Genomic DNA, 23,422 nt, shown 5'->3' with positions numbered 1-23,422 from the left:
TTTTCTTTTCACTAATTTTATTTATATTAGGTAATTTTCACTCAGAATAGCTATCAATTCATTTTTCAGGCTGAGATTTATGTATATGTATTTGTTCATATGTATATAATCAATTAAAAACTTTATTTGGTATAACTTCACATTTTTGGTATATAGAAATAATTTTATTTTCTTAATGCAGCACAGTAGACATACAATCAATATTATTCCTAGAGTGTGCAATATATAAATTATTCACATTAAAAAAATAAGAACGAAAAGCCTCATATGCAGGAAGTATTTAAAAATGTATACCTAATTCTGAATCAGTTTTTGACAATATACACTACTACTTCACAAATCTGAATGGCTATGACATTTCCACATTTGAAGGAAGTACATATGGGTCATTCCAGATGTTTAATACACTATATGAATCATTCACTCTTCACTTTCGTCACTGAAACTCCATGTGCTGAGGCATATAGTGGTTCTGAAAGAAATTTCCAGAAGCACATTTATTACATTGGCATTTGAAGCATTTCTGTCCCTTCTATTCTCCTTTATAGCGAGGGGGCCTTTTCTCTTTAAAAGCAAGAAGACCTTCAAGCCTGTCTTTCGTTGGAATGATCTAAGAAAAACAAAATATTACATATATTAAAAATTTAAAAACAATTGTAAAAGTTTATCAAGTATTATCCAAGAAAACTACTTAGAAGCATTCTAAAAATTTTGACATCTACTAATCACTTAAACAATTCTAATTGTATAACCAAATTGACCATTTTATACCAAATGTTTTTTCATTTCAAATATACTTTTAAAAAATTAAGACTATTTTTAAGAGCAATTTAGATTTATTAAAAAATTGAGCAGAATGTAGAGTTCCCATATATACTCCCTCAAACTGTGTTCCAGTTTCCCCTATTATTAACTTCTTGCATTTGTGTGGTACATTTGTTACAAGGGATGAACTAATACAGACACATTATTATTAACTAAAGTCCACAGTACCCATTAGAGCTCACTTCATTAGTGTTCACTCTCCATGTTGTATGTTCCGTGGGCTTTGACAAATGCATAATGTCATGCATTCACCATGACAGCATCACAGAACAGGCTTCACTGCCCTCAATATCCCTGTGTGCCACCTTTCATCCCTGACCCTCCCCCAAAACAGTTTTGTCTTTTCCAGAGTGTCAATGAATTGGAATCATATTGCATGTAGCCCTTTTCAGATTCAATTCATTCACTAAGCAATAGGCACTAAAGGCTCCTTCATATTTTTGTGGCTTGACAGTGTATATCTTTTTATCACTGAATGATATTCCACTGGATATATGTACCGCAGTTTACTGTGTCACCTACTAAAGGATATCTTGGTCGCTTCCAAGTTTTGGCAATTATGAATAAAGCTTGGTGTGCAAGTTTCTATGTGGACGTGTTTCCAACTCATTTGGGTAGATACCACATCCACACCACCAAAAGACAGGATAAGCCTAGAGAGACAGCTACAGCGCGAACAGTACTGATGTAGCTATTCTAAGAGTTTCCTCAATTACGTAGACAAAGCCATTCCGTTGGTGGGACAGAATCAATCATAAGAGCTGATAACAGTCAAATAGCAGAAACAACTATTGCCGCCCTCCCTGTAAGTGCTGGAATGGGCATGGGGGTAAGCTTGCCCAGTGACGCACAATTCATCTGAAGTGCACAGAAGGTAAGCACAATCTGTAAGGGTGCGTCCTCGCTGACTTTGTCGCTGTGTTACATACCTGAGCATAACAAGCTTCTTCTATGGCCAACCCTGTCACTAAATCGACCTGGGGATAAAAGCACAATTCATTTCAGTAGAAATAACTTTTTAAAATATGGTATATTTACTATAAAGTTAAACTGAATAGCCCTATCCCAAAAGCACAGATTCCTTTGATGTAAGTAAATCACTAGTATGACCAACATGAGAGACTTAGAACCAGGCTACCTGGGTTTAAATCCTGGCTCCTCCACTTCAGAGCTCTGTAACCTTGGGAAAGTTATTTAACCTCTTTGTGTTTCAGAAAGGCACGTCTGAACGAAGGCCTATTATAACGCTCACCAGATGAGGTGCTGTGAATAGCAAGTGAGTTAATCCAGGTGAAGCATTTATAAAACACACACACACACACACATGTAAAAAACTTGGTACATAGTAATGGCTACATAAGGTGTTTGCTATTAGTATTGCTGCTACTAAATAAGGCAATCAAATACTTTGCAAATTTACAAAACTACATTTATAGCTAATAAATTCAATCTCTTTTTGCACCTATGAAGCCCAGGAAGATACAGTAGCAGTCTGCAAGAAAGATGCACTTTTCTTCAAAACACCCATAATTTAACCAAAATGTAACAGCTGTAACTAAAAGCCCAAAGTGAAAGGGTGCGTGTACCACACCCTTCCTCTGCCCCTGGGCCTTCACTCTTTTGGAGTCATCTCCTGGGGTAACCTCAGGATGCCCTGAAGATTCAGCTCTGTTTATGTTTCCCTGCAGAAAGCACATTGAGACATGAAAGATGGAGAGAGCTAGACTCAGTTTTGAGCTAGGAGTTCTCCTTGGAATGTTATGTATAATATGATACTGATGGTAAGAACACACAGAATGTGCCCCCCTTTTTTTGATTTTCTATGAACTATCAGGCAATAAACTATCAGGAAATTTTTCCCATTAACTCAATAGGAAAAATAACAAGTATGTCACAAGCTGCAAGGCATGGGCAGATATGGGCAACAACCCTAAGAAGAATGAATGACATCGCTAAAAGAAAGCTTGGCAGCTTTCAGTAATAACAGCATTCTAACAGCTCTATTTTCGAACATTAAAAAATAGCGTAGATGTCTAAACATGTTCATGTAAATTAAATCTCCACTATCCATTCCAAAAATAAACTTAAATACTAAGGAACTTACCTCCATCCCTTGATTAATTGCTAATTTTGCCACTCTCATTGCAACAGGTCCCTAAAATTCAAAATAAAGAAACACAGACTTTAATTACTATTTATGCAAATTCTCTTGTAAATCTCAGTAAAATTCAGAAGTTCCTATTGCTGAATTCACGGCACAGCCAATAATAGTTGTGTGACACTAGATGGAAGGTTTCTTCTCTCAGCCTTACAAGATTATTTTTTATTTCAAAATATTACAAGGGTACACATGTTTTTGGCTACATGGACTGCTTTTGTTATGCTTGGGTCAGGGCTGTAAGTGTGCCCATCACCCAGATAGTGTTCACTGTACCCATCAGGTAGTTTTTCACCCAGCCCCTCCTCCCCCCTGCTTGACTGCCACTGAGTTTTGCTTCCCTCTGTGCACATGCGTGCTCACTGGCAAGGTTTTAATTAAACAGCAGTCACAACAAGCGGGTGGCGTCAAGTTATCCAGATTCACAGATTCTGTCACACCGCAAACTCCGCTCCCTCGATGGCTGGCAGGCCATGCATGTCCGCTTTCAGGCTTGCTACTTTCCAGCGACCTGCCCCAGAAGTCAAGTAGGGGAAGAAAAGGAGGTAGGCTTTGGCTCATACCACACCAGTAAGGGGTAGGACAAGAGCCCAGGCCGTCGCTGTGGATCAAGCTGCGGCTCAGACACCATCTATTTCAGACGCTGCTGCTTCCTCTTTTCTCCATGACCATTCGTAACCAAACGCAATGACGGAGGATTGATTAAGAGGAGTCCTCTCGGCAGTGCTCCGCAGCACAACAAACACGAAGTCTGCGCGAGTCTTCAGCGTGCGTGAGGGTCAGAGGGGAGAACCGGATATCCAGTGTGAGATGGAAACGTGACTTGTGTCTTGGAGAAGCCAAACTACCTTACCAAACTGCCTTACGAAACTGCCTTACCAAACTGCCCTATAGAAAAGCACAACCCCCCGATGGAACTTAGTTGTTTGACGTTTTAAATCCCTAATGAGTGACGGATGTGAATTCAACAGCTTATTTTGGATTGAATGGTCTTTTGAATGAAAATACAAGGTAGGCTATAAATAACAGGCACAACAAAGAACTCTAATAAGTGAATAGAGAAATGGGTGAATATATGAAAATGTCATTTTTTCCTATTATCAAAATTTTTTCCTATTATCAAAATTTGACCCATCTAAAATCTAAGTCACATGCTTACTCTTTCTCAGACGCCACAGTTTTCCAAGGCTCTAGTATTTAGACAAGTATCTTAGTCATAATTCTTCCAAATGTGATTTGCACGTGTGGCACGTACTAGTGCCAGTTATTTTCATGAGCATAAGCCTATTTTTAAAAAACAGTGTGTCCCTCTCCAGGAGAATCTTTCCATTTTCACTGCCGTGACCAGAATGAGGAGCCTGCCACGCCCAGGCCACATGATGCCAGATGCCCGTTGGCACCATGCTGGCCGGGCAGCGGGTCCCATGTGTCTGGGGCTGGGGCGGGCCTGGGACCCTGCGTGTCTGACAGGCTCCCAGGAAATGCCAGACGGCCGGTCCACAGACCACACTTTGTGAAGCAAAACTTAGAAAACCATGGGAAAAAATAGGAAAATTTTAAATGCTATTAGAGATAACACTCGATTTAATTACTTTAAAACATAAAACCAATGCCTCTTCTTCCTGACAAGTCTTTTTTCTCAGGGAAGTGGAGTAACATATAATACAGATATCACCCCAAAATACTGCTTTTACAGCAGCTTTCTGATTATTTGGAAGAGTAACCATTCAATAACAAAGTAACAAATGTACAAATAAAGATCATTCCACTCAAGCATCATTTGATAACTTGTGCATACAGTTTTACAGCCATACATTTTCTGGAGCACCCAGTGTCTCCTTACACATTTGTCTGGCCTGGAGAAAGATTGTTATGTTAACCAGGGGTGTTCTCAGAGGCCGGAGGGTGACAGAAGCTCGCGCAGAGCTGGGCCGAGGCCGGCCACGTGCCGGAAGGCAGCTCCACGCCCCGCGGCGGGGAGGACGGTGCCGCAGGGCAGGGCCGTGGTGGCGCCGCTGTCCAGGGGATCACAGGCGGGTCGCCGGGGACAGCGTTCGTGTGGGAGGTGTATGTGTTTTTTTGGAGATAGATTTTATGACCTTTCCAAAGGGATCCATGGCCCCAACAGAGATTACGAACCCTGTTTGAGTTAAGTGATCCTGAGTTGGAGGAAACATTATGTGGACTCCAGAAATGGTTAAGGCGTTATAAAACAAACTCCATTAGGGATAAAGAGATATCACTAACTGCTTATGTAGCAAAAGCCTCTTCCTCTTAAGTTAAACTTCTTTAATCTGCAATTTCAAAAGGGATATATGAAAAATACATGAGAGAGACAGAACAAAGGATCCCTTGGAACAGGACTGTCAATGCACAGTCACTAACATTACTCACCAGGACAGTTACACTGGAATAAATGTGTTATACGTTCCAGATTTTGAAAGTGTATTTGTGAGAAAGTACAGAGGAGTTAAAACAGCACCTACAGCACCACACACACACACACACACACACACACACACACACACACACACACACACAGAGCAAGACAAACAACTGCTGCTCTACAAGCAGGTCATCTCAAATGAAGTCATCGCAACGAAAGCCCACTTTGGCACAACAGACTGTGGTCCCTTACTTATCAGAAAAGAGTGTATTTCAAAGTGTTTTGACTTAGGGGTGGCCAAGTGTGACAGTCACCCACCATTCTTCCTGCCCATGGGTACAGCTTAGGTTAGCACACTCAGTTGGTAAATGAATTAAAACGATTCGGTAGGAAGTTGTGCCACACGGGACAAGCACTGTTCAAGCGATACGTGACCAAAGCGTGGATACAGCATGTCCCTCAGGTATTTTCAAATCTTGATTTGAATCTGCAGGATCTCACGTTTGTCTAGTATTAACGTTTCTAGTTTTGCAGGTCGTACACACCCTTTTACTTGAAAGCAAGCCCAGGCCGTCTCAGGTATTCCAGATAACTGTTATTTTAGTCAACATGTTTTAAGTTATTTAAAATGAGAAAAAAGGAACTCCAGTTAGAAATACCTGAGGTAAAAACTCTCTTGCCAGGTCCAGGGCCTTCCTGTAGGCGGCATCCCCCTCCTGGTTCTGCTCCAGCACGTGGCTGACCAAGCCCACTCCTTTGGCTTCTTGGCCATCGAGGACTCGAGCAGAGAAGATGAGCTCCTTGGCCAAGGACATTCCAATGGCACGTGGCAACCGCTGTGTGCCCCCTGAGGGGCGAGTGAGAGAGAAAAGGCAGGCGATGATTGGAAAACTTTTAGTTTTAACACGTCAGTGTTTAGTTTCTTCATGCACAAAAATAAACAAGGGCCAGAAGTTTCTATGTCAAAATAAGTAGCTGAGGCAGGAGATCACTTGAGCCCAGGAGTTTGAGGCTGCAGTGAGCTGTGAACAGGCCACTGTACTCTGGCCTGGGTGACAGAGTGAGACAGTTTCCAAAAAAAAAAAAGTAGCTGGAAAACTACTTTAAAACAGAATCTCATTTCTTAATTCATTTATAAAATCAGTAACACCAAAAAAGCACTTGAGAATCTCACATCACTAAGTGATTTGACACGGATTATCATGACCTGCAGCACAGCTGGCGCCTCCCCGAACCCACAGCCGTCGCCTCGCCCTGACCAGACGGCGATGGCAGAGGACGAGCAACGGCGCCACCCATTACGCCATTCGCCAGAAATGCTGCTTCCACCAAGCCGAGCATTGTTCTTTCAACTCAGACAAAACTTAACAAATTCTGAGAAATTCAACTCATATCCTATTAAAGAATCCTTTATGGTGAGTGAACTGTAATTTTAGTTAAATAAAATTTTTGTTAATATTTATTAATAAATTTTTATTAAACTAAAAAATAAAATCAGACAATTAGTCATGAAAATAGGCTCTGTCCTGGTAGTGTTCATTTTCTCAGTGCAATTCCTAATCATCTCCATCAGTTTCTGCTCTTTTGAAGATACTGTCTCATACACAAACATGCCCTCCGTCCCGCTGTTGGGGAAAATCCACTCAACATAGAGGCAGAGCCATGCATTTGCTTTTGACTTTGCCACTTACTACTTTAGTGGCTTTGGGAGTTGATCAACTCTTCAACTCCAAGGGGACACAGTGGTGTATTAGCGTGAATTAGGGTAAACTTAGGTCAGAACAGCTACGTAGCAAAAGATACTTGTTTTGTTGAAGACTGCCTAAATCACTAGATCCATTTACCTATTCACTACGGTATCTTCTAATCTCATTAAATAGAAAGGTAGTAAAAGCCTAACCTCAATTTCTACCAATACAGATATGAAAACAGCTGCGACATTGGGATTTATCTAAATCTTACCCTAAAACGAAGGCTGCTGGACTGACCAGGGCACATGTGGCCAAGAGGCAGAGCGACGACCAGCTGCTAGGTGTCCGAGGAGAAAGGCAAGCTGACAGTGCACCGTCCACACCAGCCTACAAGGTTTACACTTCTTTCCGCATTAGTTACCAACACTTAAAATTGGGTGGGTGCTTTTATCCAAAAACCAATTTCCAGCTGGAAGTCAAGTGCCACTGTGCCTTTTAGACGGACTGCTAGAGCCCCCCAGCCTCCACCACAGTTACTGCAATACTACAGTTCGACAAATTCTTTCCTTTAAAAGAAAACCCGGCCGGGCACGGTGGCTCAAGCCTGTAATCCTAGCACTCTGGGAGGCCAAGGCGGGTGGATTGCTCCAGGTCAGGAGTTTGAAAACAGCTTGAGCCAAGAGTGAGACCCCATCTCTACTTTAAATAGAAAGAAATTAATTGGCCAACTAATATATATACAGAAAAAATTAGCCGGGCATGGTGGCGCATGCCTGTAGTCCCAGCCACTTGAGAGGCTGAGGCAGGAGGATTGCTTGAGCCCAGCATTGAGGTTGCTGTGAGCGAGGCTGACGCCATGACACTCACTCTAGCCTGAGCAACAAAGCAAGACTCTGTCTCAAAAAAAAAAAAAAAAAAAAAAAAGAAAAGTGAAATCATTTTTTGTTCACAGATCTATGACAAGTGGGAAAAAATAAAGATCACAAATTTTAAGAAGGCATCTTTCCCTTCAGTAATGAAGTATATTCCTACATATTTAGCAGAGTGTGCCTGAGTTGCAAGAACAGTTTAAAATGCTATTAAGCAAACCATATTAAGGATGAATAGTATTTACTAATAGAAAATATGGGTAGTATTAATAGAAAAACAAAAAAATTCAGTGAATTTTAAAAGGACTGATATTTTCAATAGAGATTAAATACAATGAGTAATGCCTCTATAAACTGCAGTTACTATTAAGTATTTAAACTGCCCAAGCAGTTATAGATTGCTGAGTTTATAAGAGCATGTACTTGACACAGGAGAAAATGTGTCTGAAAAGAATAAAGCACTGGCAAATTTAACTGTAAACAATGACATTGCTCAGTGTAGTAAAGATAGGTCTGAGAAATTATGGGACAAGCTGCATAGAAAGACAAGTTATTTGGGGTGTTTCCAGTGGCAGCTGATTAGAACACAAATACAAATATAACCCGATAACTCTATTTACTCGTATAGCTGACGAGAACTTTGGTATCACAGACTGAAGAACTTAACGGGTATAGTATTCAAGATAAGCACAACATTAAGAAATGGTTCTTTTGTGTTCTGTGGAAAGTTCAATTTAGGTTTGTCAAAATTAACAAACGTAATACACATTGTTAATGTCATACTTTTTATTCAACTGAAACATTCTGCAAGTACGTGAAGCCCACATTCATTGGTCGTGTCATTCCATTTATAGTATCACTCTTCAGGAATGAGCATTTTACAAAAACTTAGTGAAGTAATGGTCAAGGAGGTGGTTACCAAAATTACAAAACAGATCCACTTTCCTGGAGCCGAATGCCATGTAGCTGGACGCTCCTGCCCCATCAACTGGATGTCGGACACGAGACTGCTGGGGGACTGGGTGTGGCTAGAACAGCAGTGCCCAGCCTTGGTGACACCAGGGACCCCGTCTGCGGAAGGCAGTTCTTCCACGGACAGGGGCGTGGGGAGGCGCCGCCACGGCGGCTCCTGCTGGGACCATCAGGTGCTGGGTCCTCACGGAGCGCAGCCTGAGCCCCGAGTGTGCAGTCCGCAGCGGGGGTTGGGCTACCATGAGGGCTTGCTGTGATCTGACAGGCCGGCACGGGTGGTGACATGCACGGTGGGGAGCGGCTGTGGGTGCAGGTGGGGCTCCCCCGCTCGCCTCCTGCTGTGCGGCCTGGTTCCTGGTGGCTCCTGGCGCGCTGAGGACCGGAGCCAGGCCCCGGACAGGGCGTGGGGACTGCAGGGCTCGAGGCGTGTGCTGAAGAGAGCTTTCTGATCCATGGAAGCAACGCATCGCAGAACCCCAAGAAAACCCCTCAACTTGGCTCACTGCATGCAGTGACTTGGCATTTTGGGGTAACCTCACAAGCCATCTATTCAAGTACATCTGATAAATAAAACTACACAGTATTTATCTTTTTGTGACTGTCTAAAATGTCAATTATAACATCCTCAAGGTTCAGCCGTGCTGAGCACGTCAGAAATGCACGCCAGTTTGAGGCTGAGTAACATTGCACTGTACATACAGACCACATCTTGTCTACCCACTCATCCACCCATGGACACTTGGGTTGCTTCCACCTTTTGGCTATTGTGAATGATGCAGCTATGAATATATGGATGTGCGAATATCTCTTCAAGACCAAGCTTTCAAATTTTGGGGGGTATATACCCAGAAGTAGACTGCTGGATCATATAGTAATTCTAGTTTTTTAAGAAATCACTGTACTGTTTTCCATAATGGCTGACCCATTTTACAGACCCACCAGTAGAGAACAAGGGTTCCTATTCCTTCACATCCTTGCCAACACTTGTTGCTTGTGTTTTTTCTTTTTGGATAGTAGCCACCGGGTGTGAAGTGGTATCTTATAGCGACTAGTGATGCTGAGCCTCTTTTCCATAACGACTAGTGACAATGAACAGTTGTTCATTGTCTTTATTGGCCATTCATTACCTTCTTTTAGAGAAATGTCTAAAGTCCCTTGTCCATTTTTTTTGTGTTGAGTTTTTATTTGTTGAGTTGTAGAGTTAATATATTTTACATATTGATCCCTTATCAGATGTATAATTTACAAACATTTTCTCCCACTCCATCGGCTGCTTTTTCACTGTATTGATGAAATTAAAAACACAAAAGTTTTTAATTTTGATAAAGTCCAATTTACTTATTTTTTCTCTCATTGCTTGTCATTTTGGTGTTATATCCAAGAAACTATTGCCAAATCCAATGTCATGAAGCTTTTTCCATATATTTTCTTCTAAGAGTTTTATAGTTTTGGCTCTTAAAGTCTTTAATCCATTTTCTGTTAATTTTTATATAAGGTATAAAGTGTTCTCAATACTATTTGCTGTAAGGGAGATTATTAAATATTTAATAGTTACACAACTACATGATTTCATTCACTCATTCCTACTGAAATTTTATCTTTAGAAAACTTGGTTGGTAAGAAATTATCTCAGCTTGCAGAAATCAAAGATCAATGGCCTCAATTATACTTTTACATTTGTGGAGCTGAAGGTAACTGCCTGCTATCATGCCCAGGAGTACAAAATTTGTGATTTCGAATGTTGTAAAAATGATACAATCTGTTTACTTTGCCTTTTTCCATTAATAATTATAAGCAAAGAGCTTTACAAATGGAAGTTACAGTATAAAATGACATAAAAAAACTAAACATGACTGATACAAAATCTCAGATTTTTGTAAATATGTCAGGAACAGTTACCCTAAATGGCAAAGCTTCTTATGCATTCTTATACATTCTTCTAGAGTTTGGATGTACATATGTTTATGAACAGCTACTTCCTATTATGAAACTAAATGAAACTCAACACTCTGCTGGTTGGGAGTCAAGGGTCAGTGCAGCGCCGCACCCCAACCCCAAAGACAAGATGTGCCGCGAAGCACTGAGGCCTTGGTGTGGACAGAAAGGCATCAGACTGCAAGCTCCAAATACAAAGAGGAGTACTAGAGAAAATTCATTTCAACTCAATTTATTTTTTCTTAATTCTGAATATCAAACTCCAATATTAACTTAGAGTTAGGTAAAATGAAGATAGTGTTTCACGTTTCTGTCAGCTGATTTTTTTTTATACCAGGCTTGCTTCACTACATCACATAACCTACCCATTAGGTATTTGAGTTCAGGATGCCTAATGTGCCATTTCTAGATACAGTCTTGGTGATGGATGAAATTAAACAGTGGAATTAAAAATAGAATTTTCCTCAACAGAATTAAAACTGTTCCAGTCTGACAGCAGTCCTAATGCATTCAAGATGACAGAGGTCTGTAAGACTCTATTCAAACTCACATCATTGTCCACCCAACAGCTTCCAGCACAGGGCCCGACTCCTGCTCAGGCCTGCTCTGAGGTTCCCAGGGCTGTGGCCATAAGCTCGGGGATCACAACAGGAGCAAGTAACACACTCCCAGGACATTCCTGCAGGCACTCATGGTTCTACAGAACACAAGGAGAAACATGAACCTGAGCCAAGAACTTCCAGGATAGGTCACAAGGCTTCTGCTAAAAATCAAGGACCTCATGGTGATCATGGTTAATAATGTACCATATATTTCAAAATTGCTAGAAGAATAGATTTTTTATGTTCTCACCACACAAAAAAAAGACCAAAACCAAATTAAGTTGGTAAGGTATATTAATTAGCTTGACCATTGCTATAATGTATGTATATAGAACAAAATATCACATGGTACCCCCCAAAGTATATAATTATTATTTGTCAGTTAAAAATAAATTCAGGCCAGATGTGGTGGCTCACGCCTATAATCTTAGCATTCTGGGAGGCTGAGGAAGGAGGACCATTTGTGCCCAGGGGTTCAAGGCTGCAGTGAGCTATGATCACACTACTGCATTCTAGCCTGGGTGACAGAACAAGATCCTGTCTCTGAAAAAAATAAAAATGAAAAACAAAGCAGAACGACAAGTACTTGCCAGGGGATACTGAATTTAGAGCAACTATTTCTGAGTCACTTCATCACCTACCAAAGGCACTGTGTGCTATTACGTGAACCTACATGAGGTTGTGTCTAGATCAGCAAAAGAAAGCTGCGTTACTATGTTATGAGGCAAGGAAGATCTTGGCCACCGACCTTTTCCTTTCTAATGTGTGAATGCTTAGAAAACGCCAGGTGACTTCTAAGGCTTTTTTGCCTTGGCTCTGCCAACTTGGAGATTCTGATTCGGAGGGTCCAAGTGGAACCTAAAGCTCCGCATTGGGATCTGCTGACCTACAGCTCTAGAACAGGAGACGGGTGACGAGTCTTCTTAAACCCTTGTGACGATCCTCCCTTGGGGCCTGTTTTGCTGGGAGAGTAGCTAACTCCCAATACCTCCAAAGGTTCATCTCCAAAGGTAAACAGTAAGTTTTTAATCTTGGAAAATCATCAACTTGCAGATTTAGCCTATTTGATATGGGATAACCCACTGCAGTTATTATCTTTATTGATGCTCAGACCACCCTATGTTTGGCCAGTGGAAACATGCTTAGATTAGCTCTGAAGTCCTTTTGACACAACGAAAATAATCTTTGATAACTTCGTGTTATCTGGTATCACAAAATGTTCCAAGCTCATCTTGTACATTTCCCCTTTACATTTTGGTTCCTTTTAGTGGAACTACATTTTTAAATGTAACACTTATGGTCATAATCATGATCGAGTTTACTTGCAACAACCATGACTCCATATGCATGTTCTGAATTCTTTGAAAAGATTTTGCATTGCATTTCAAGCATTCTCTTTTCCAACAAGCGATAAGCATTAGTAACAAGTGAGGAACAAGGGGAGCAAGTCTCTGGCAGTCAGTACTTTACTATGTGACGCTGCCAGATTGTCAACCTTTTCCCTGTCTACTTTATACTAATTTTACTGTTTTGATTTAACCACTTCCTTGAAACTCTGGAGGTCAACAACAAATGTGGGGACCAGTTTTCCCAGAGCTGCACAAAATTCACAAATGGCCACTCTATAAGCCAGAAACAAGGCTCCCTCAATGTTTCCTCTTTGCTATCCTCAGACTACATCTTCTATCCTCCAGGTTATCTCATGGTCCAAAAAGACTGCTGAAAACTTGCAATCCTGTCTGCAAACCAAGCAGCAGGAAGGAGGAAAAGGGGAATGGCAAGAGGGTGCTCCATTTTCAGAGCCACTGAATAAGTACTGGCCAACAACTTCTGCTTGCATTTCACTGGCTAGGAAATGAGTTTCCTTGCTGAATGTTTTGCCATAGCATAGAGAATAAAATTGGGACTCTATTACTAAGGGAAAAAGAAAATAGGCAATTAGCAGTCACTACTACAACAAGCAGCAAGACTATTTCAATCATGTAACAAGATGTCTTCATGTTTATGTATTATTTGGATAGAATGAAAATATACTTGAATGTCATATTCCTGTCCATAATTTTTTCATCATTTAATCTAATATTCTTGGAAGGCATCAATAATTTTTTCACCTAGATAATAGTCTCTTGAGACTACTTAAAACAAACTTACATTGAAGTAGCAACCTGTACTAGCAAAGGCTTTGGAACAGTAAGCTTTTGCCAGAGAAGGCAAGAAATATAACTTTTAAAACATACGGTGATCTCTCCCACCACCTGTATTCTTTGCTGCCTCTTGGGAGTTACAGGACCCTGCAATGTCAGGAGAAGATGCTGGCAGCAATCTGAGACCACCAGCTCTTCTGCTCCCAGACCAAATTCCTAAGCTTCAAGTATAAAATAATATCAAATACAGATGCTATTTTCCCCATTTATATTTACATATTTAAATAACTTAAATCAAACACAGACATTTCACAATTATAATGTAATATGCAAATCACTGAAGCTATGATTTTCGATTATAAGGCACACTTCAGGAACATTTAAAGGTGGGAAATGCCATGTTTGTGTTTTAGCTTTCATTTTTTCCCTTTTTTAATGACTTCATGGAGAAAGAGTCACGGTAACAAAGGTGGACATGCACAACAAAGACTGGAAGTTGGAAGTCATGCAGATACCACATTATGGGCATTTACTAGTATGATTAGAAGTGATTTCTGCCTTCTAGAATTTTACCACTTTTGAATTACATATAAATCCTCTCTCAAAAATAGAAAGCCCACTTAAGGTTGTTTTTTCCTTGAACTGTGGAAGAAACACTGCAGTAAAATGGTAGCTTTGGATTAGAATGTCCACTCTGGCGGATTCCTGTGGGACTCTGTGTGGCAGGGCTTAGGCAAGAGCTGTCTTCATAGATCAGGGCTCAGTGCTTACAACACTGACTTCCTCTCACTTTCACAATGCAAGCATCAGGGTCAGAGAAGAGTGAGCTGTGTGAACAAACATGGCATGCTTACTGTTCTTATAACAGACTATGTCACAATCGCACAAAAACCATAAAAATATTTATTCTTCAATTTGTGACTAATGTTTAAAGTGTTGTAATACTTCCTATTCCCTGAGGCTTTAGCATGTTACAAAGCAATGAAAAAGTGAGGACAAAAACGTAATTGGTTCAACTTCAGTAGAACCTACAAGAATGTATTAGTTTGAGCTGTTATGTGGCTTATACTAAAGGGGCATTTAGCAAAAACTTTAACACTTTTAAGGACTAGGGTAAGGGAAGTAAAGGCTGGACATCAAAAGGAAAAGTTTCTCCAGAGCAAATTACAAATTAAAACCTTTGTTATATAGTTTTCATTAATAGTTATTATAGAAAACTTTAAAATCTCATACACTGTTAGAGAAATAGCCACACCTAAGTTATATTCATTAAAAACAAAATTATACTTATTTTTAAACATTGACATGTACTTTTTTATTTGCTGAAGCACTGTTCTTTTTTTACCTTTGGAAAAATGTATAGTTATATACCAAATGAACACAAAATCTTGCATTTAAAAATCTTTTTTAAAAACCGCCTGTGCATTTTGGGTCACCAGGGCCCACGAACAGTACTGCACACTTCTCTGCCACCACAACTGTCTTGTGGGCTGTGAACTCAGGTGCTTGCCCTGACAGTTCCAAAGGTCTTTGAAGGCTTCTCCTGCCCAACCCTCTCTCCCACCCAGTAGAGCCAACAGGTAGGTAAATCATGTCAGCTGGACCAATCAATACTCTGTCCTGCAGCCTGGATCCTGAATGGCACAATGGAAGGAATGGCTGGGCTCATAAATTCAAGGGAAGGCCTTCAGGTAAGGCGGTGTACAGGTTGCTGCCAGAGAGAACTTTCTGGATGGTGGAAATGGTCTACATCTGCACTAATATGGAAATCATCAGCCACAGGCAGCCACCAAGCACTTGCAATGTGACTGGTGTGGCTCAAGTTTTTAGTTTATTTTAATCAATTTACATTTAAATACCCACATGTAGTTAGTGGCTATGGTATTAGATGACATGGGTCTAGAGTCTCCTGCCACTGAGAGTCTCTGGTGGCCACTTCAGCCTCCCACAAGCTCCCTTTTGGTTGCTACGATGGTTTCTGTTCAAAACCAAACAAACTTTGGCATGACCTCCAGTTCACTTCAATACGCCTAATGCCTCAGTCACTGATGCAGCTGAGGTGAGAAGTCTGCACGACATCCCCACAGTTCACCTGCCAAGGTAGCAGGATGCCACATAATGCAAACTGGGGAAAGAGTCAGCTGATGCTAGTGATGGCAGTGTGTTCTAGATAACCTTTGTCATGCAAAAATGACCTAGGGGAGGGAAGACACCCAGAAACCAAATGATTTTAATACAGCTGCCCCACGATATGCAGGGAAAGTGTTACCAGCAAACCTGATCTAAGCTGAGATTTTTCTAATAGACTTCTGAACATAAACCTAACCTAGGTTTGTTTAAAGTTAAACATGGCAATTGCCTAGAGAAATAAAACTAATAGAAGAAGTGATCCAATGGACCCTTCTGTAGCTGCAAGCATGTGTTAGACACATTACTACTGCTGCAGGAACAGAAATCTCCTACCCATAGTAAAACTAGTGTGCCATAATATGTCTGTTTACATATGTGTTGCATTTTCCATTCTAATCCCTAGTTAATGCTATAGACATGTTATTATACATAATAAAATATATATAATTGATTTAAAGTCATATTATTATCTATAAGTATATTACCAGGATTATGACTAGGCTGGATATTTTCTCCTTTTTGAGATTATTAGTTTTGTGGTGTGTATAAAATATCTATTATAACTTACTTGTGGTATCAAATGAACACGAACATACAGACCAGCCTGAAAGAAAAGTCTTGATTAAATTATTTTAAGATAGGGATGTTTGCTACAAATGCAATGTTTCTTGTTTACCTCATTAGATAAATCATCTAACTAGTGAAATGAGTTGTCAAACTTAACACCTTGATATCTACAGATTCCACTCCTCAGAGCTGTGTTTATAATTTTATTCTTAAAAAAAAATCTCTCTCAAATATTGAAAACAAAGCAATTATGCAAAAATATTTCCTAATCCATCTGGATGGTGAGTATAGTAAAGTATAGAGTATAGTAAAGTGTAAAGAGTATAGTAAAGTGTAAACCATGTAGCCTGTGCTTTATAAAGGAACAGTTTCATCATCTACTGTAATGATTAAATCGTAAAAACTATATTAGTTAATGTTGTGCATTGCAAATTACTCTAACACTTAGTGGTTTAAAATGACAAACATTTACCTTTCATAGGTTCTACGGGCCAGGAATCCAGGCAGCGCTAGAGACCCTCTAACTCAGGGTCTCTGGGAGGCTGCAACCCCCTGCCCTAGACTCCCTCCCCACGGCTAACAGGCCTTTGTGCTCTTGCCCGTGTGAGCCACACCACAGGGCTGCCTCCTGACATGGCAGTGCCAGGACGAGAGAGTCAAGAGAGTAAGGCACGAGACAGAAGCCACGGTCTTTTCAACAGCCTGAGAGGGGCCATCCCACCACTTCCGAGTCACAGCGTCCCCTCCACGGAGGGGTTACAGGCTGTGAACACCGAAGGCCCTGTTAGAGGCCACCTGCCACAGGGTGAAGGCTGATTAAATAACGCACATGGTAGGGGCATCTCTTCTTCTACTCATCTATCTTTTACCAAAAAGCAGTTTTTTTCCTAGAGGACATTTAGAGAGTATTTCCCAAAAGTTCAAAATCATCTCTCATTCTTTCAAAATCAAGGAGGAGGAACAGAACATGTTAACCACTTATCTTTAAAAGATAACAGAGGAGGGAAAGTGAGGAAAGAAAAATATGAAAGATACTCCTTTTGGAAAGCTCGACACATGAAAAACACGGTACTTGCCAACTACAATCAGATAAAAAATAAAAAGTTACACCCACAAGTCCATGGTTTCCTTGCCTTTCTAAATTGTATTGATTTAATTGTAACAATAAAAAGAGTGGACACTGTGAACGTATTTCATAACAGTTGGACCTTCATGTTTTCATTAAATGAGGGTTCTAATAAATGGCTTTAGATATAAGTGGAAAACTCTTACTATCTAGAGTCTTTTCTCTGCTATAAACACAAAACATCTGGTTAAGTACTTTTCACAATTTACCAGGTGTTACCCTATCAGACAGATAGTAAAATATTAGTGATAGAAATAATATGTAAAAATATTTGATGCTACCTAAAAAATAACCAAACAATGGAATGGACATGAAGACACAAATACTTTAGATTTTCCTTACCAAAAGTAGCTCACATGCTGAAAATCTGAAGATTCTGGCACAGCAACACCATTAGTAATAGATAAATTAACATCATTTATTGAGAACTTATTATGTACCATGTAATTTAACACATTATTTCTCATAGTGCTTGAAAGAATCCATGAGGCTACTACTATTATCATGCTCATCTGACAAATCAGCAAACTGGAGGCTCAGAGAGGTTAGGTCGCCAACTCATCCATCAGTGATGGATTAGCTCAGTCTGACTCTGCAGCTCACTTGCTTTTCCTAATGGCCAGCTACCTCCCACTAGCAGAGACCAGAGACCCATGCTCCTTAAATAGTTATCCTCTGACAGGACAAAGCCTCAGTAAGAATCAGCATGACTATAATTGGATAACCAGAACAAAAGGAAAAATGAATTTTTACCTGTCTTATTTGGTATTGACTAGTGACAATGCCAGAAATTTTCAAGACAAAATCACACAGTGGTCAGCTCCCACTGGGCAAGTGTTGCCGAAGAGAAATGCATTATCGAGTCCCACAAGAGGGAAGGATGCACAACCTTCACCTCCTTCACACTCCAGCTGCAGATCTTCCTCCTCCTCTACCGCTGCTCTCTGCCACTGGCCCACCTCCAGCTCACTCTATGGTTTGGGGGCTAGTGCTGTCGGAAAAGGCCCAAGGCATGAAAGATACAGGAACTGACCACAACGCACGGAACCTCAGCAAGGTGCCCGGCTGATGCACTTTCTGAGGCTCCTACTGGAGCCCACCCATGTAGAACAGCTCACTTTATTTTTCACCTTTAAACAGAAAATAAACAGCAAAATGAGCAAATTAAAACACGCATGGTATTTGACCATGACTAAAACTATACAGGTGAACTAGTTAACATTACTCATTGGGAAAGTCACCAAACATTTTGTAAAAGGACAGTACATGAAGATTTTGTTTTTTAGAGAACTAGTCAACAACTGTTTCATATTAGGAAAGTGAGATGAGCCATTCTTCAGAGCATAGCCAAGCAAGATGAAGCAACTCTAACTTACTGGAAATAAAGTATTTTTGTAAAATATATCCAACATCTAGTCTGTTTTTCAAAACTCTAAGCTGTATCTCAAGAAAAACAAAACCCATATAACCTCCCCCAAACCAAAACAAAAATAAAAACAAAGCGTACCAAAAAACAACTAAAATTCGTATCTACACCAGCAAGAACTACCCACAACATATAACAACACTCACACCTATTGCTTTTCCAGGTTCAGTTAGCTAATTGATAAAAATCACCAGATATGTACCTGTAAAATGTTCACTGTATAGTATTAATGCAATATAAGTTAAAATAACATTGGCCAAAATTGTGATCATACACTGTTGGAGGACCTCACAACACTGGCCAGCTGTAGACTTCCTAGTTATTCAGTCTGCTCATATATGTATATAAATTTAAGCTGCAGGTTTAATAAACATGTTTTTGTAGGTTTTTTTAGAGTTTCATATTTCCAACCACTTTAAGGCACAGTTGGAAATAAAGTATATTTGAAATTAATCTGTCTAAATGTTGACAGTTTTGCCTTCCCGCCCACATCTCAGAACAAGCTTCCTACAGGCACTGCTGAGTGTGTGGGCCAGACGGACCAGTCACTCCCTGGCCCAATGAACAGGGCCAGTCGGACCAGTCACTCCCTGTATTTGGCTTACCAGTGTCCTGAGGATGACACACCCCAAATGGCAAGGTGCACAGGGGCAATCCCTGTCCTCCTACCCTGTTGCAGAAGAACAGGGAAGGAAGTTCTGGACACCATAAGTATACATTACTGCTATCCTAGCAAAAGCAATCAAAGTTCTCTCACCATCACTATGCAAAATAGGCATATATCAACAATGGATTCCATTACCTAGGTGTGTACCTCTGAAAAACTGAAACGCAGAGTTTAAAATTAAGCAGTATTTTAAATGGAAAACTCTTTAAACACTGAAAATGTAACATGCACTGATTACAAATTTAAAATGTATATTGTAGATTTTTAAAGGATATTTAGCTAGCTTACAACTAATTCCTAGACTCTCTCTTTAAACTCAATAAAAGCAACAAAAATTAGTTGAAAAACCAATGAGGGAGGGGATGAGAGGCGGGGACAGAAAGAGCAATGAGAAAGAAAAAGTGGCAATCTTAAACCATAATTGTGAAAAGCAGGGGCCAGGGAATGCAAGCAATAGATCTCGAGTATGGGTACAGCATGATGGACTTGGAACCACATCCCACCTCAGAGGCCTCACAGGGCAAAGACGGTGAATGGGCAAAACTCTGAAAAGTGTTGATACTATCACAACGCTTCTTCCCATTTGAAGAAAAACGGGTGTGAAGGTAGGCCAACCAAAAATTCAAAAATCCAAATACTATTTTTTTTTTTTTTTTTTTTTGAGACAGAGTCTCACTTTGTTGCCCGGCTTGAGTGCCGTGGTGTCAGCCTAGCTCACAGCAACCTCAAACTCCTGGGCTCAAGCAATCCTCCTGCCTCAGCCTCCTGAGTAGCTGGGACTACAGGCATGCGCCACCATGCCCGGCTAATTTTTTCTATATATTTTTAGTTGTCCAAGTAATTTCTTTCCATTTTTTTAGTAGAGATGGGGTCTTGCTCTTGCTCAGGCTGGTTCTGAACTCCTGAACTTGAGGGATCCTCCCGCCTCGGCCTCCCAGAGTGCTAGGATTACAGGCGTGAGCGACCGTGCTGGGCCCCAAACCCTTTTTGAGAAACAAGGTTTCTCATCAGGTGGGCCCACAGAATGATGAGATAGCCATTTTGGTTTTTATCTGGTAAGAGGAAAGCTGGAGAAAGAAGGAAAATATTAGTATCATAATCATCTAATCACTAATCATTCCCAAGAATCAAGCACAGATTTAGTAAAAATCACTTGTGCCTTTAGTAAGGCACAAGTGAAAACAAATGAAATACAATCAGCAGGAGCAAAATAACTGAGTAGGAAAAGTACCCGAGTGAAAGGTCTGTAGAAATCGATGACAGGAGCTGACGTCTGCTGAGAGCAGCAGACTCTGCGCCAAGTGACGGGCAGGCATTGTCTCATTCAGTCCCTCTATCTTCTCTGGGGTGCAGGGAATCTCACTCTCCTCCACACAGCAGGAGAGTGGAGGCCTGGAGCCAGGGCCTGTAAGTCAGGGCTGCTCTGGTCTCTGTGCTCCCACTTTGCATCACGGAGGGAGTGCAGCCTCACCCCTGCCCTGTCCCCACACACCCGTGTGGACTGCACCCGTCGTGCATGTGGCTGCACGCACACCATGGACTGCACCCATCGTTCCTATCTGCAGCAGAAAAAGCTGCAGGAGCTGGGCGATGTGGACAGGAGCAGGCCCATGAATACCAGAGATCTACTGTCCTAAAATTTCAGGCCCCTGTCCTAAGCCGGGAAATGATGTCGAGCAAAGAATACGTCTCAAGGGAAACAGGTGTGACCAGACCAGGTGGAGGGAGCCCTGGGAGAGGACTTCCATAAAGTTTTGTAATGGACAGTCTCCAGCCCACTGGGTGATTCCCACCATCCCTTCTCCCCTTCTCTCAGACGACAAGAAAAAAAAAAGCAATACTGAGCCCACAACCCAAAGCTTAAGCAGCCTCACAGAGTCCCATGCTAAAAACTGTGCGAGACAAAAGACAGGGCGTGGTAACGCCACAAAAACATGGCAGCTCCCCACTCCTCAAAGCAACCCGAGCAAGCCTCTCACTGAGGACAGTGGAGGCACCTACCTGGCATGCTAAAGACAGTCCTCTATGCACGGACGCCTAATGCAGAAACTGAAGGGATGTTCCCAGAAGTGCTTTTACTATGAAATAATTTAGAGATGACATAAAATCAATACATGCAATTCAAAGAGGCGATGATAAATAGACTGGAATGAAAAATGAGACTGCAGAGCTATGAAAACATTGAGAACCAAAATAACATTGTTACAGAACTAATAAATGAATTAGAAATAGCACTATAAAAGAAATAAGGCTATCCTAAAGGCAAAATACTTGTAAAAAAAATAGTGTATGCACAAAAAGGAGTTATAAGCTAAGCAAATAAACATAAGAGAATAGAGGTGTGGGGCAAATAACTACTTAGTAACAAAAACTGCCATTCCCAAATACAAAATCCAAGTGTTAGGACACAAGACGAGAAGTCCATGAGTGAAGTGCCACATGATGAGGACAGCAAAAAAACAACCTGGAAAGGGTCTGGGTACTTCCACCTCACCCCTATCTATGCAGCTGCACTACTGGCTGAGGCCAGTAATTGCCCTCCCCAGGTCTCATGGAAACATGCCCAAGCTCCTGCTGAAGCCACAGGCGGCAGAGCCTTCTGCTTCGCCTGCAGCGGGCTCCTCTCCCACCAGCCCTCGGGCTCGCTCACACTTCCCTTCCCTTCCATCCAGCCTGCTCTTCCCACTCCTGCAATACCTCGGCCACATTCTCACCAGTATCCTTGGCCTTAACCTTTCCTCTTCCATTGCACACAGCTGGCAAACTCCCCACTGTGTGCCCTGCCGTTGCTTTCCTCCTCTGAGTCTGCATCAGTGACATGCTGCAGAGCATCACTCACTCCGTCAGACGCTGCTACTCCGAGCTCAGCCCAGGCAGGGGCAGCCTAGGGGCCGCTCACCCTCCCTCCCCATACAGGTGCTTCCCTGCCTGGCCAGCCCCTCCCAGCCACACCCTACAGCAGACCCTCTCTCCTGTCCCTCCACCATACAGGTGTGTGCACGACACGCCAGTCCCCAGCCTCCATCTCCTCAGATCACACCCCACTCTTCACCTCCGACACCAGTGGGCTCAGGGAGAGGAGAATCCTTTCTCCAGTTTAAAAATGAATCCCATCTGTGTCCTTTAGGGCCAGAGTCCTTGGGTCACCACGCTGTTACTATTCTCTCTGTATTTTACTTTTTTTTCCTTAGAGACAGGGACTCGGACTGGGGCACAGTGGCAGCCTCAATCTCCCGGGCTCAAGCGATCCTCCTGCCTCAACCTCCCGAGTAGGTGGGAGTACAGGCACACACCACCATGCCTGACTAATTTTTATATTTTTTTGTAGAAACAGGGGCTATGTTGCCTAGGCTGGTCTCGACCTCCTGGCCTAAAGTGGTCCTCCTGCCTTGGCCTCCCAAAGTGCTAGGATCACAGGTGTGAGCTATGCCCAGCCTCCTTCTCTATTATTGACCCCTCCTGCTTGCTGCTTTCTCTGACTCTAAGTATGCTCCCCTCACATCCACAATTTAAAAAGTCACTAAACACTGTTCTTCAATGTTTTACAGAAAAATCTAACAAGCATGTAAAATATAATGGTATTAAGTCAGCCTTTCAAGAATAATTTCTGCTTGTCTACCTGGCAGCAATATCACATATTCCCATTCAAGTGATCTGATTTCATAAAAACTGAATTTCTGTGTTTTATTATTTTGAATTTAGTAATGACTTGTCATGATGAAAGGACACATGAGAAACTTTAGGTTGAAAAAGCATCTGTTTTGGGGAAAGGAAAATATTGGATATAAAATAGCTATTTTCCCTCCTTTTTTTCAAACTTACATTTCTGAAGTAATTCTGAAAAGTTTTCCCTCAAAATAAAGTATAACAACAGCCAATTCTATGTTAAAACTAAGAATGGTGTAGAAGAAATTTTTTGATGAG

The 23,422-nt window shown here is 41.3% G+C and overlaps 1 protein-coding gene across 5 annotated transcripts in view; it reads right to left on the bottom strand.

Annotated features, from left to right (window-relative positions):
• AUH (AU RNA binding methylglutaconyl-CoA hydratase) overlaps positions 1–23,422 on the bottom strand; it is a 167,510-nt gene continuing 144,088 nt past the window's right edge. For all 5 annotated transcript variants that reach the window (XM_076008455.1, XM_012773832.2, XM_012773833.2 and 2 more), the window contains 4 exons: positions 6,029–6,216; positions 2,930–2,980; positions 1,755–1,802; positions 1–610 (listed from right to left, as the gene is read on the bottom strand). In XM_076008455.1, coding sequence (XP_075864570.1) covers positions 533–610; positions 1,755–1,802; positions 2,930–2,980; positions 6,029–6,216 — 365 coding nt within the window. In that variant the 3' untranslated portion in view covers positions 1–532. The remainder of the gene's footprint in view (positions 611–1,754; positions 1,803–2,929; positions 2,981–6,028; positions 6,217–23,422) is intronic.

Source organism: Microcebus murinus, chromosome 12 (assembly GCF_040939455.1).
Source record: "Microcebus murinus isolate Inina chromosome 12, M.murinus_Inina_mat1.0, whole genome shotgun sequence".
NCBI lineage: Eukaryota > Metazoa > Chordata > Mammalia > Primates > Cheirogaleidae > Microcebus > Microcebus murinus.
Note: the sequence above shows the minus strand (reverse complement) of the source record. Positions and strands in the feature narration are given on the sequence as shown.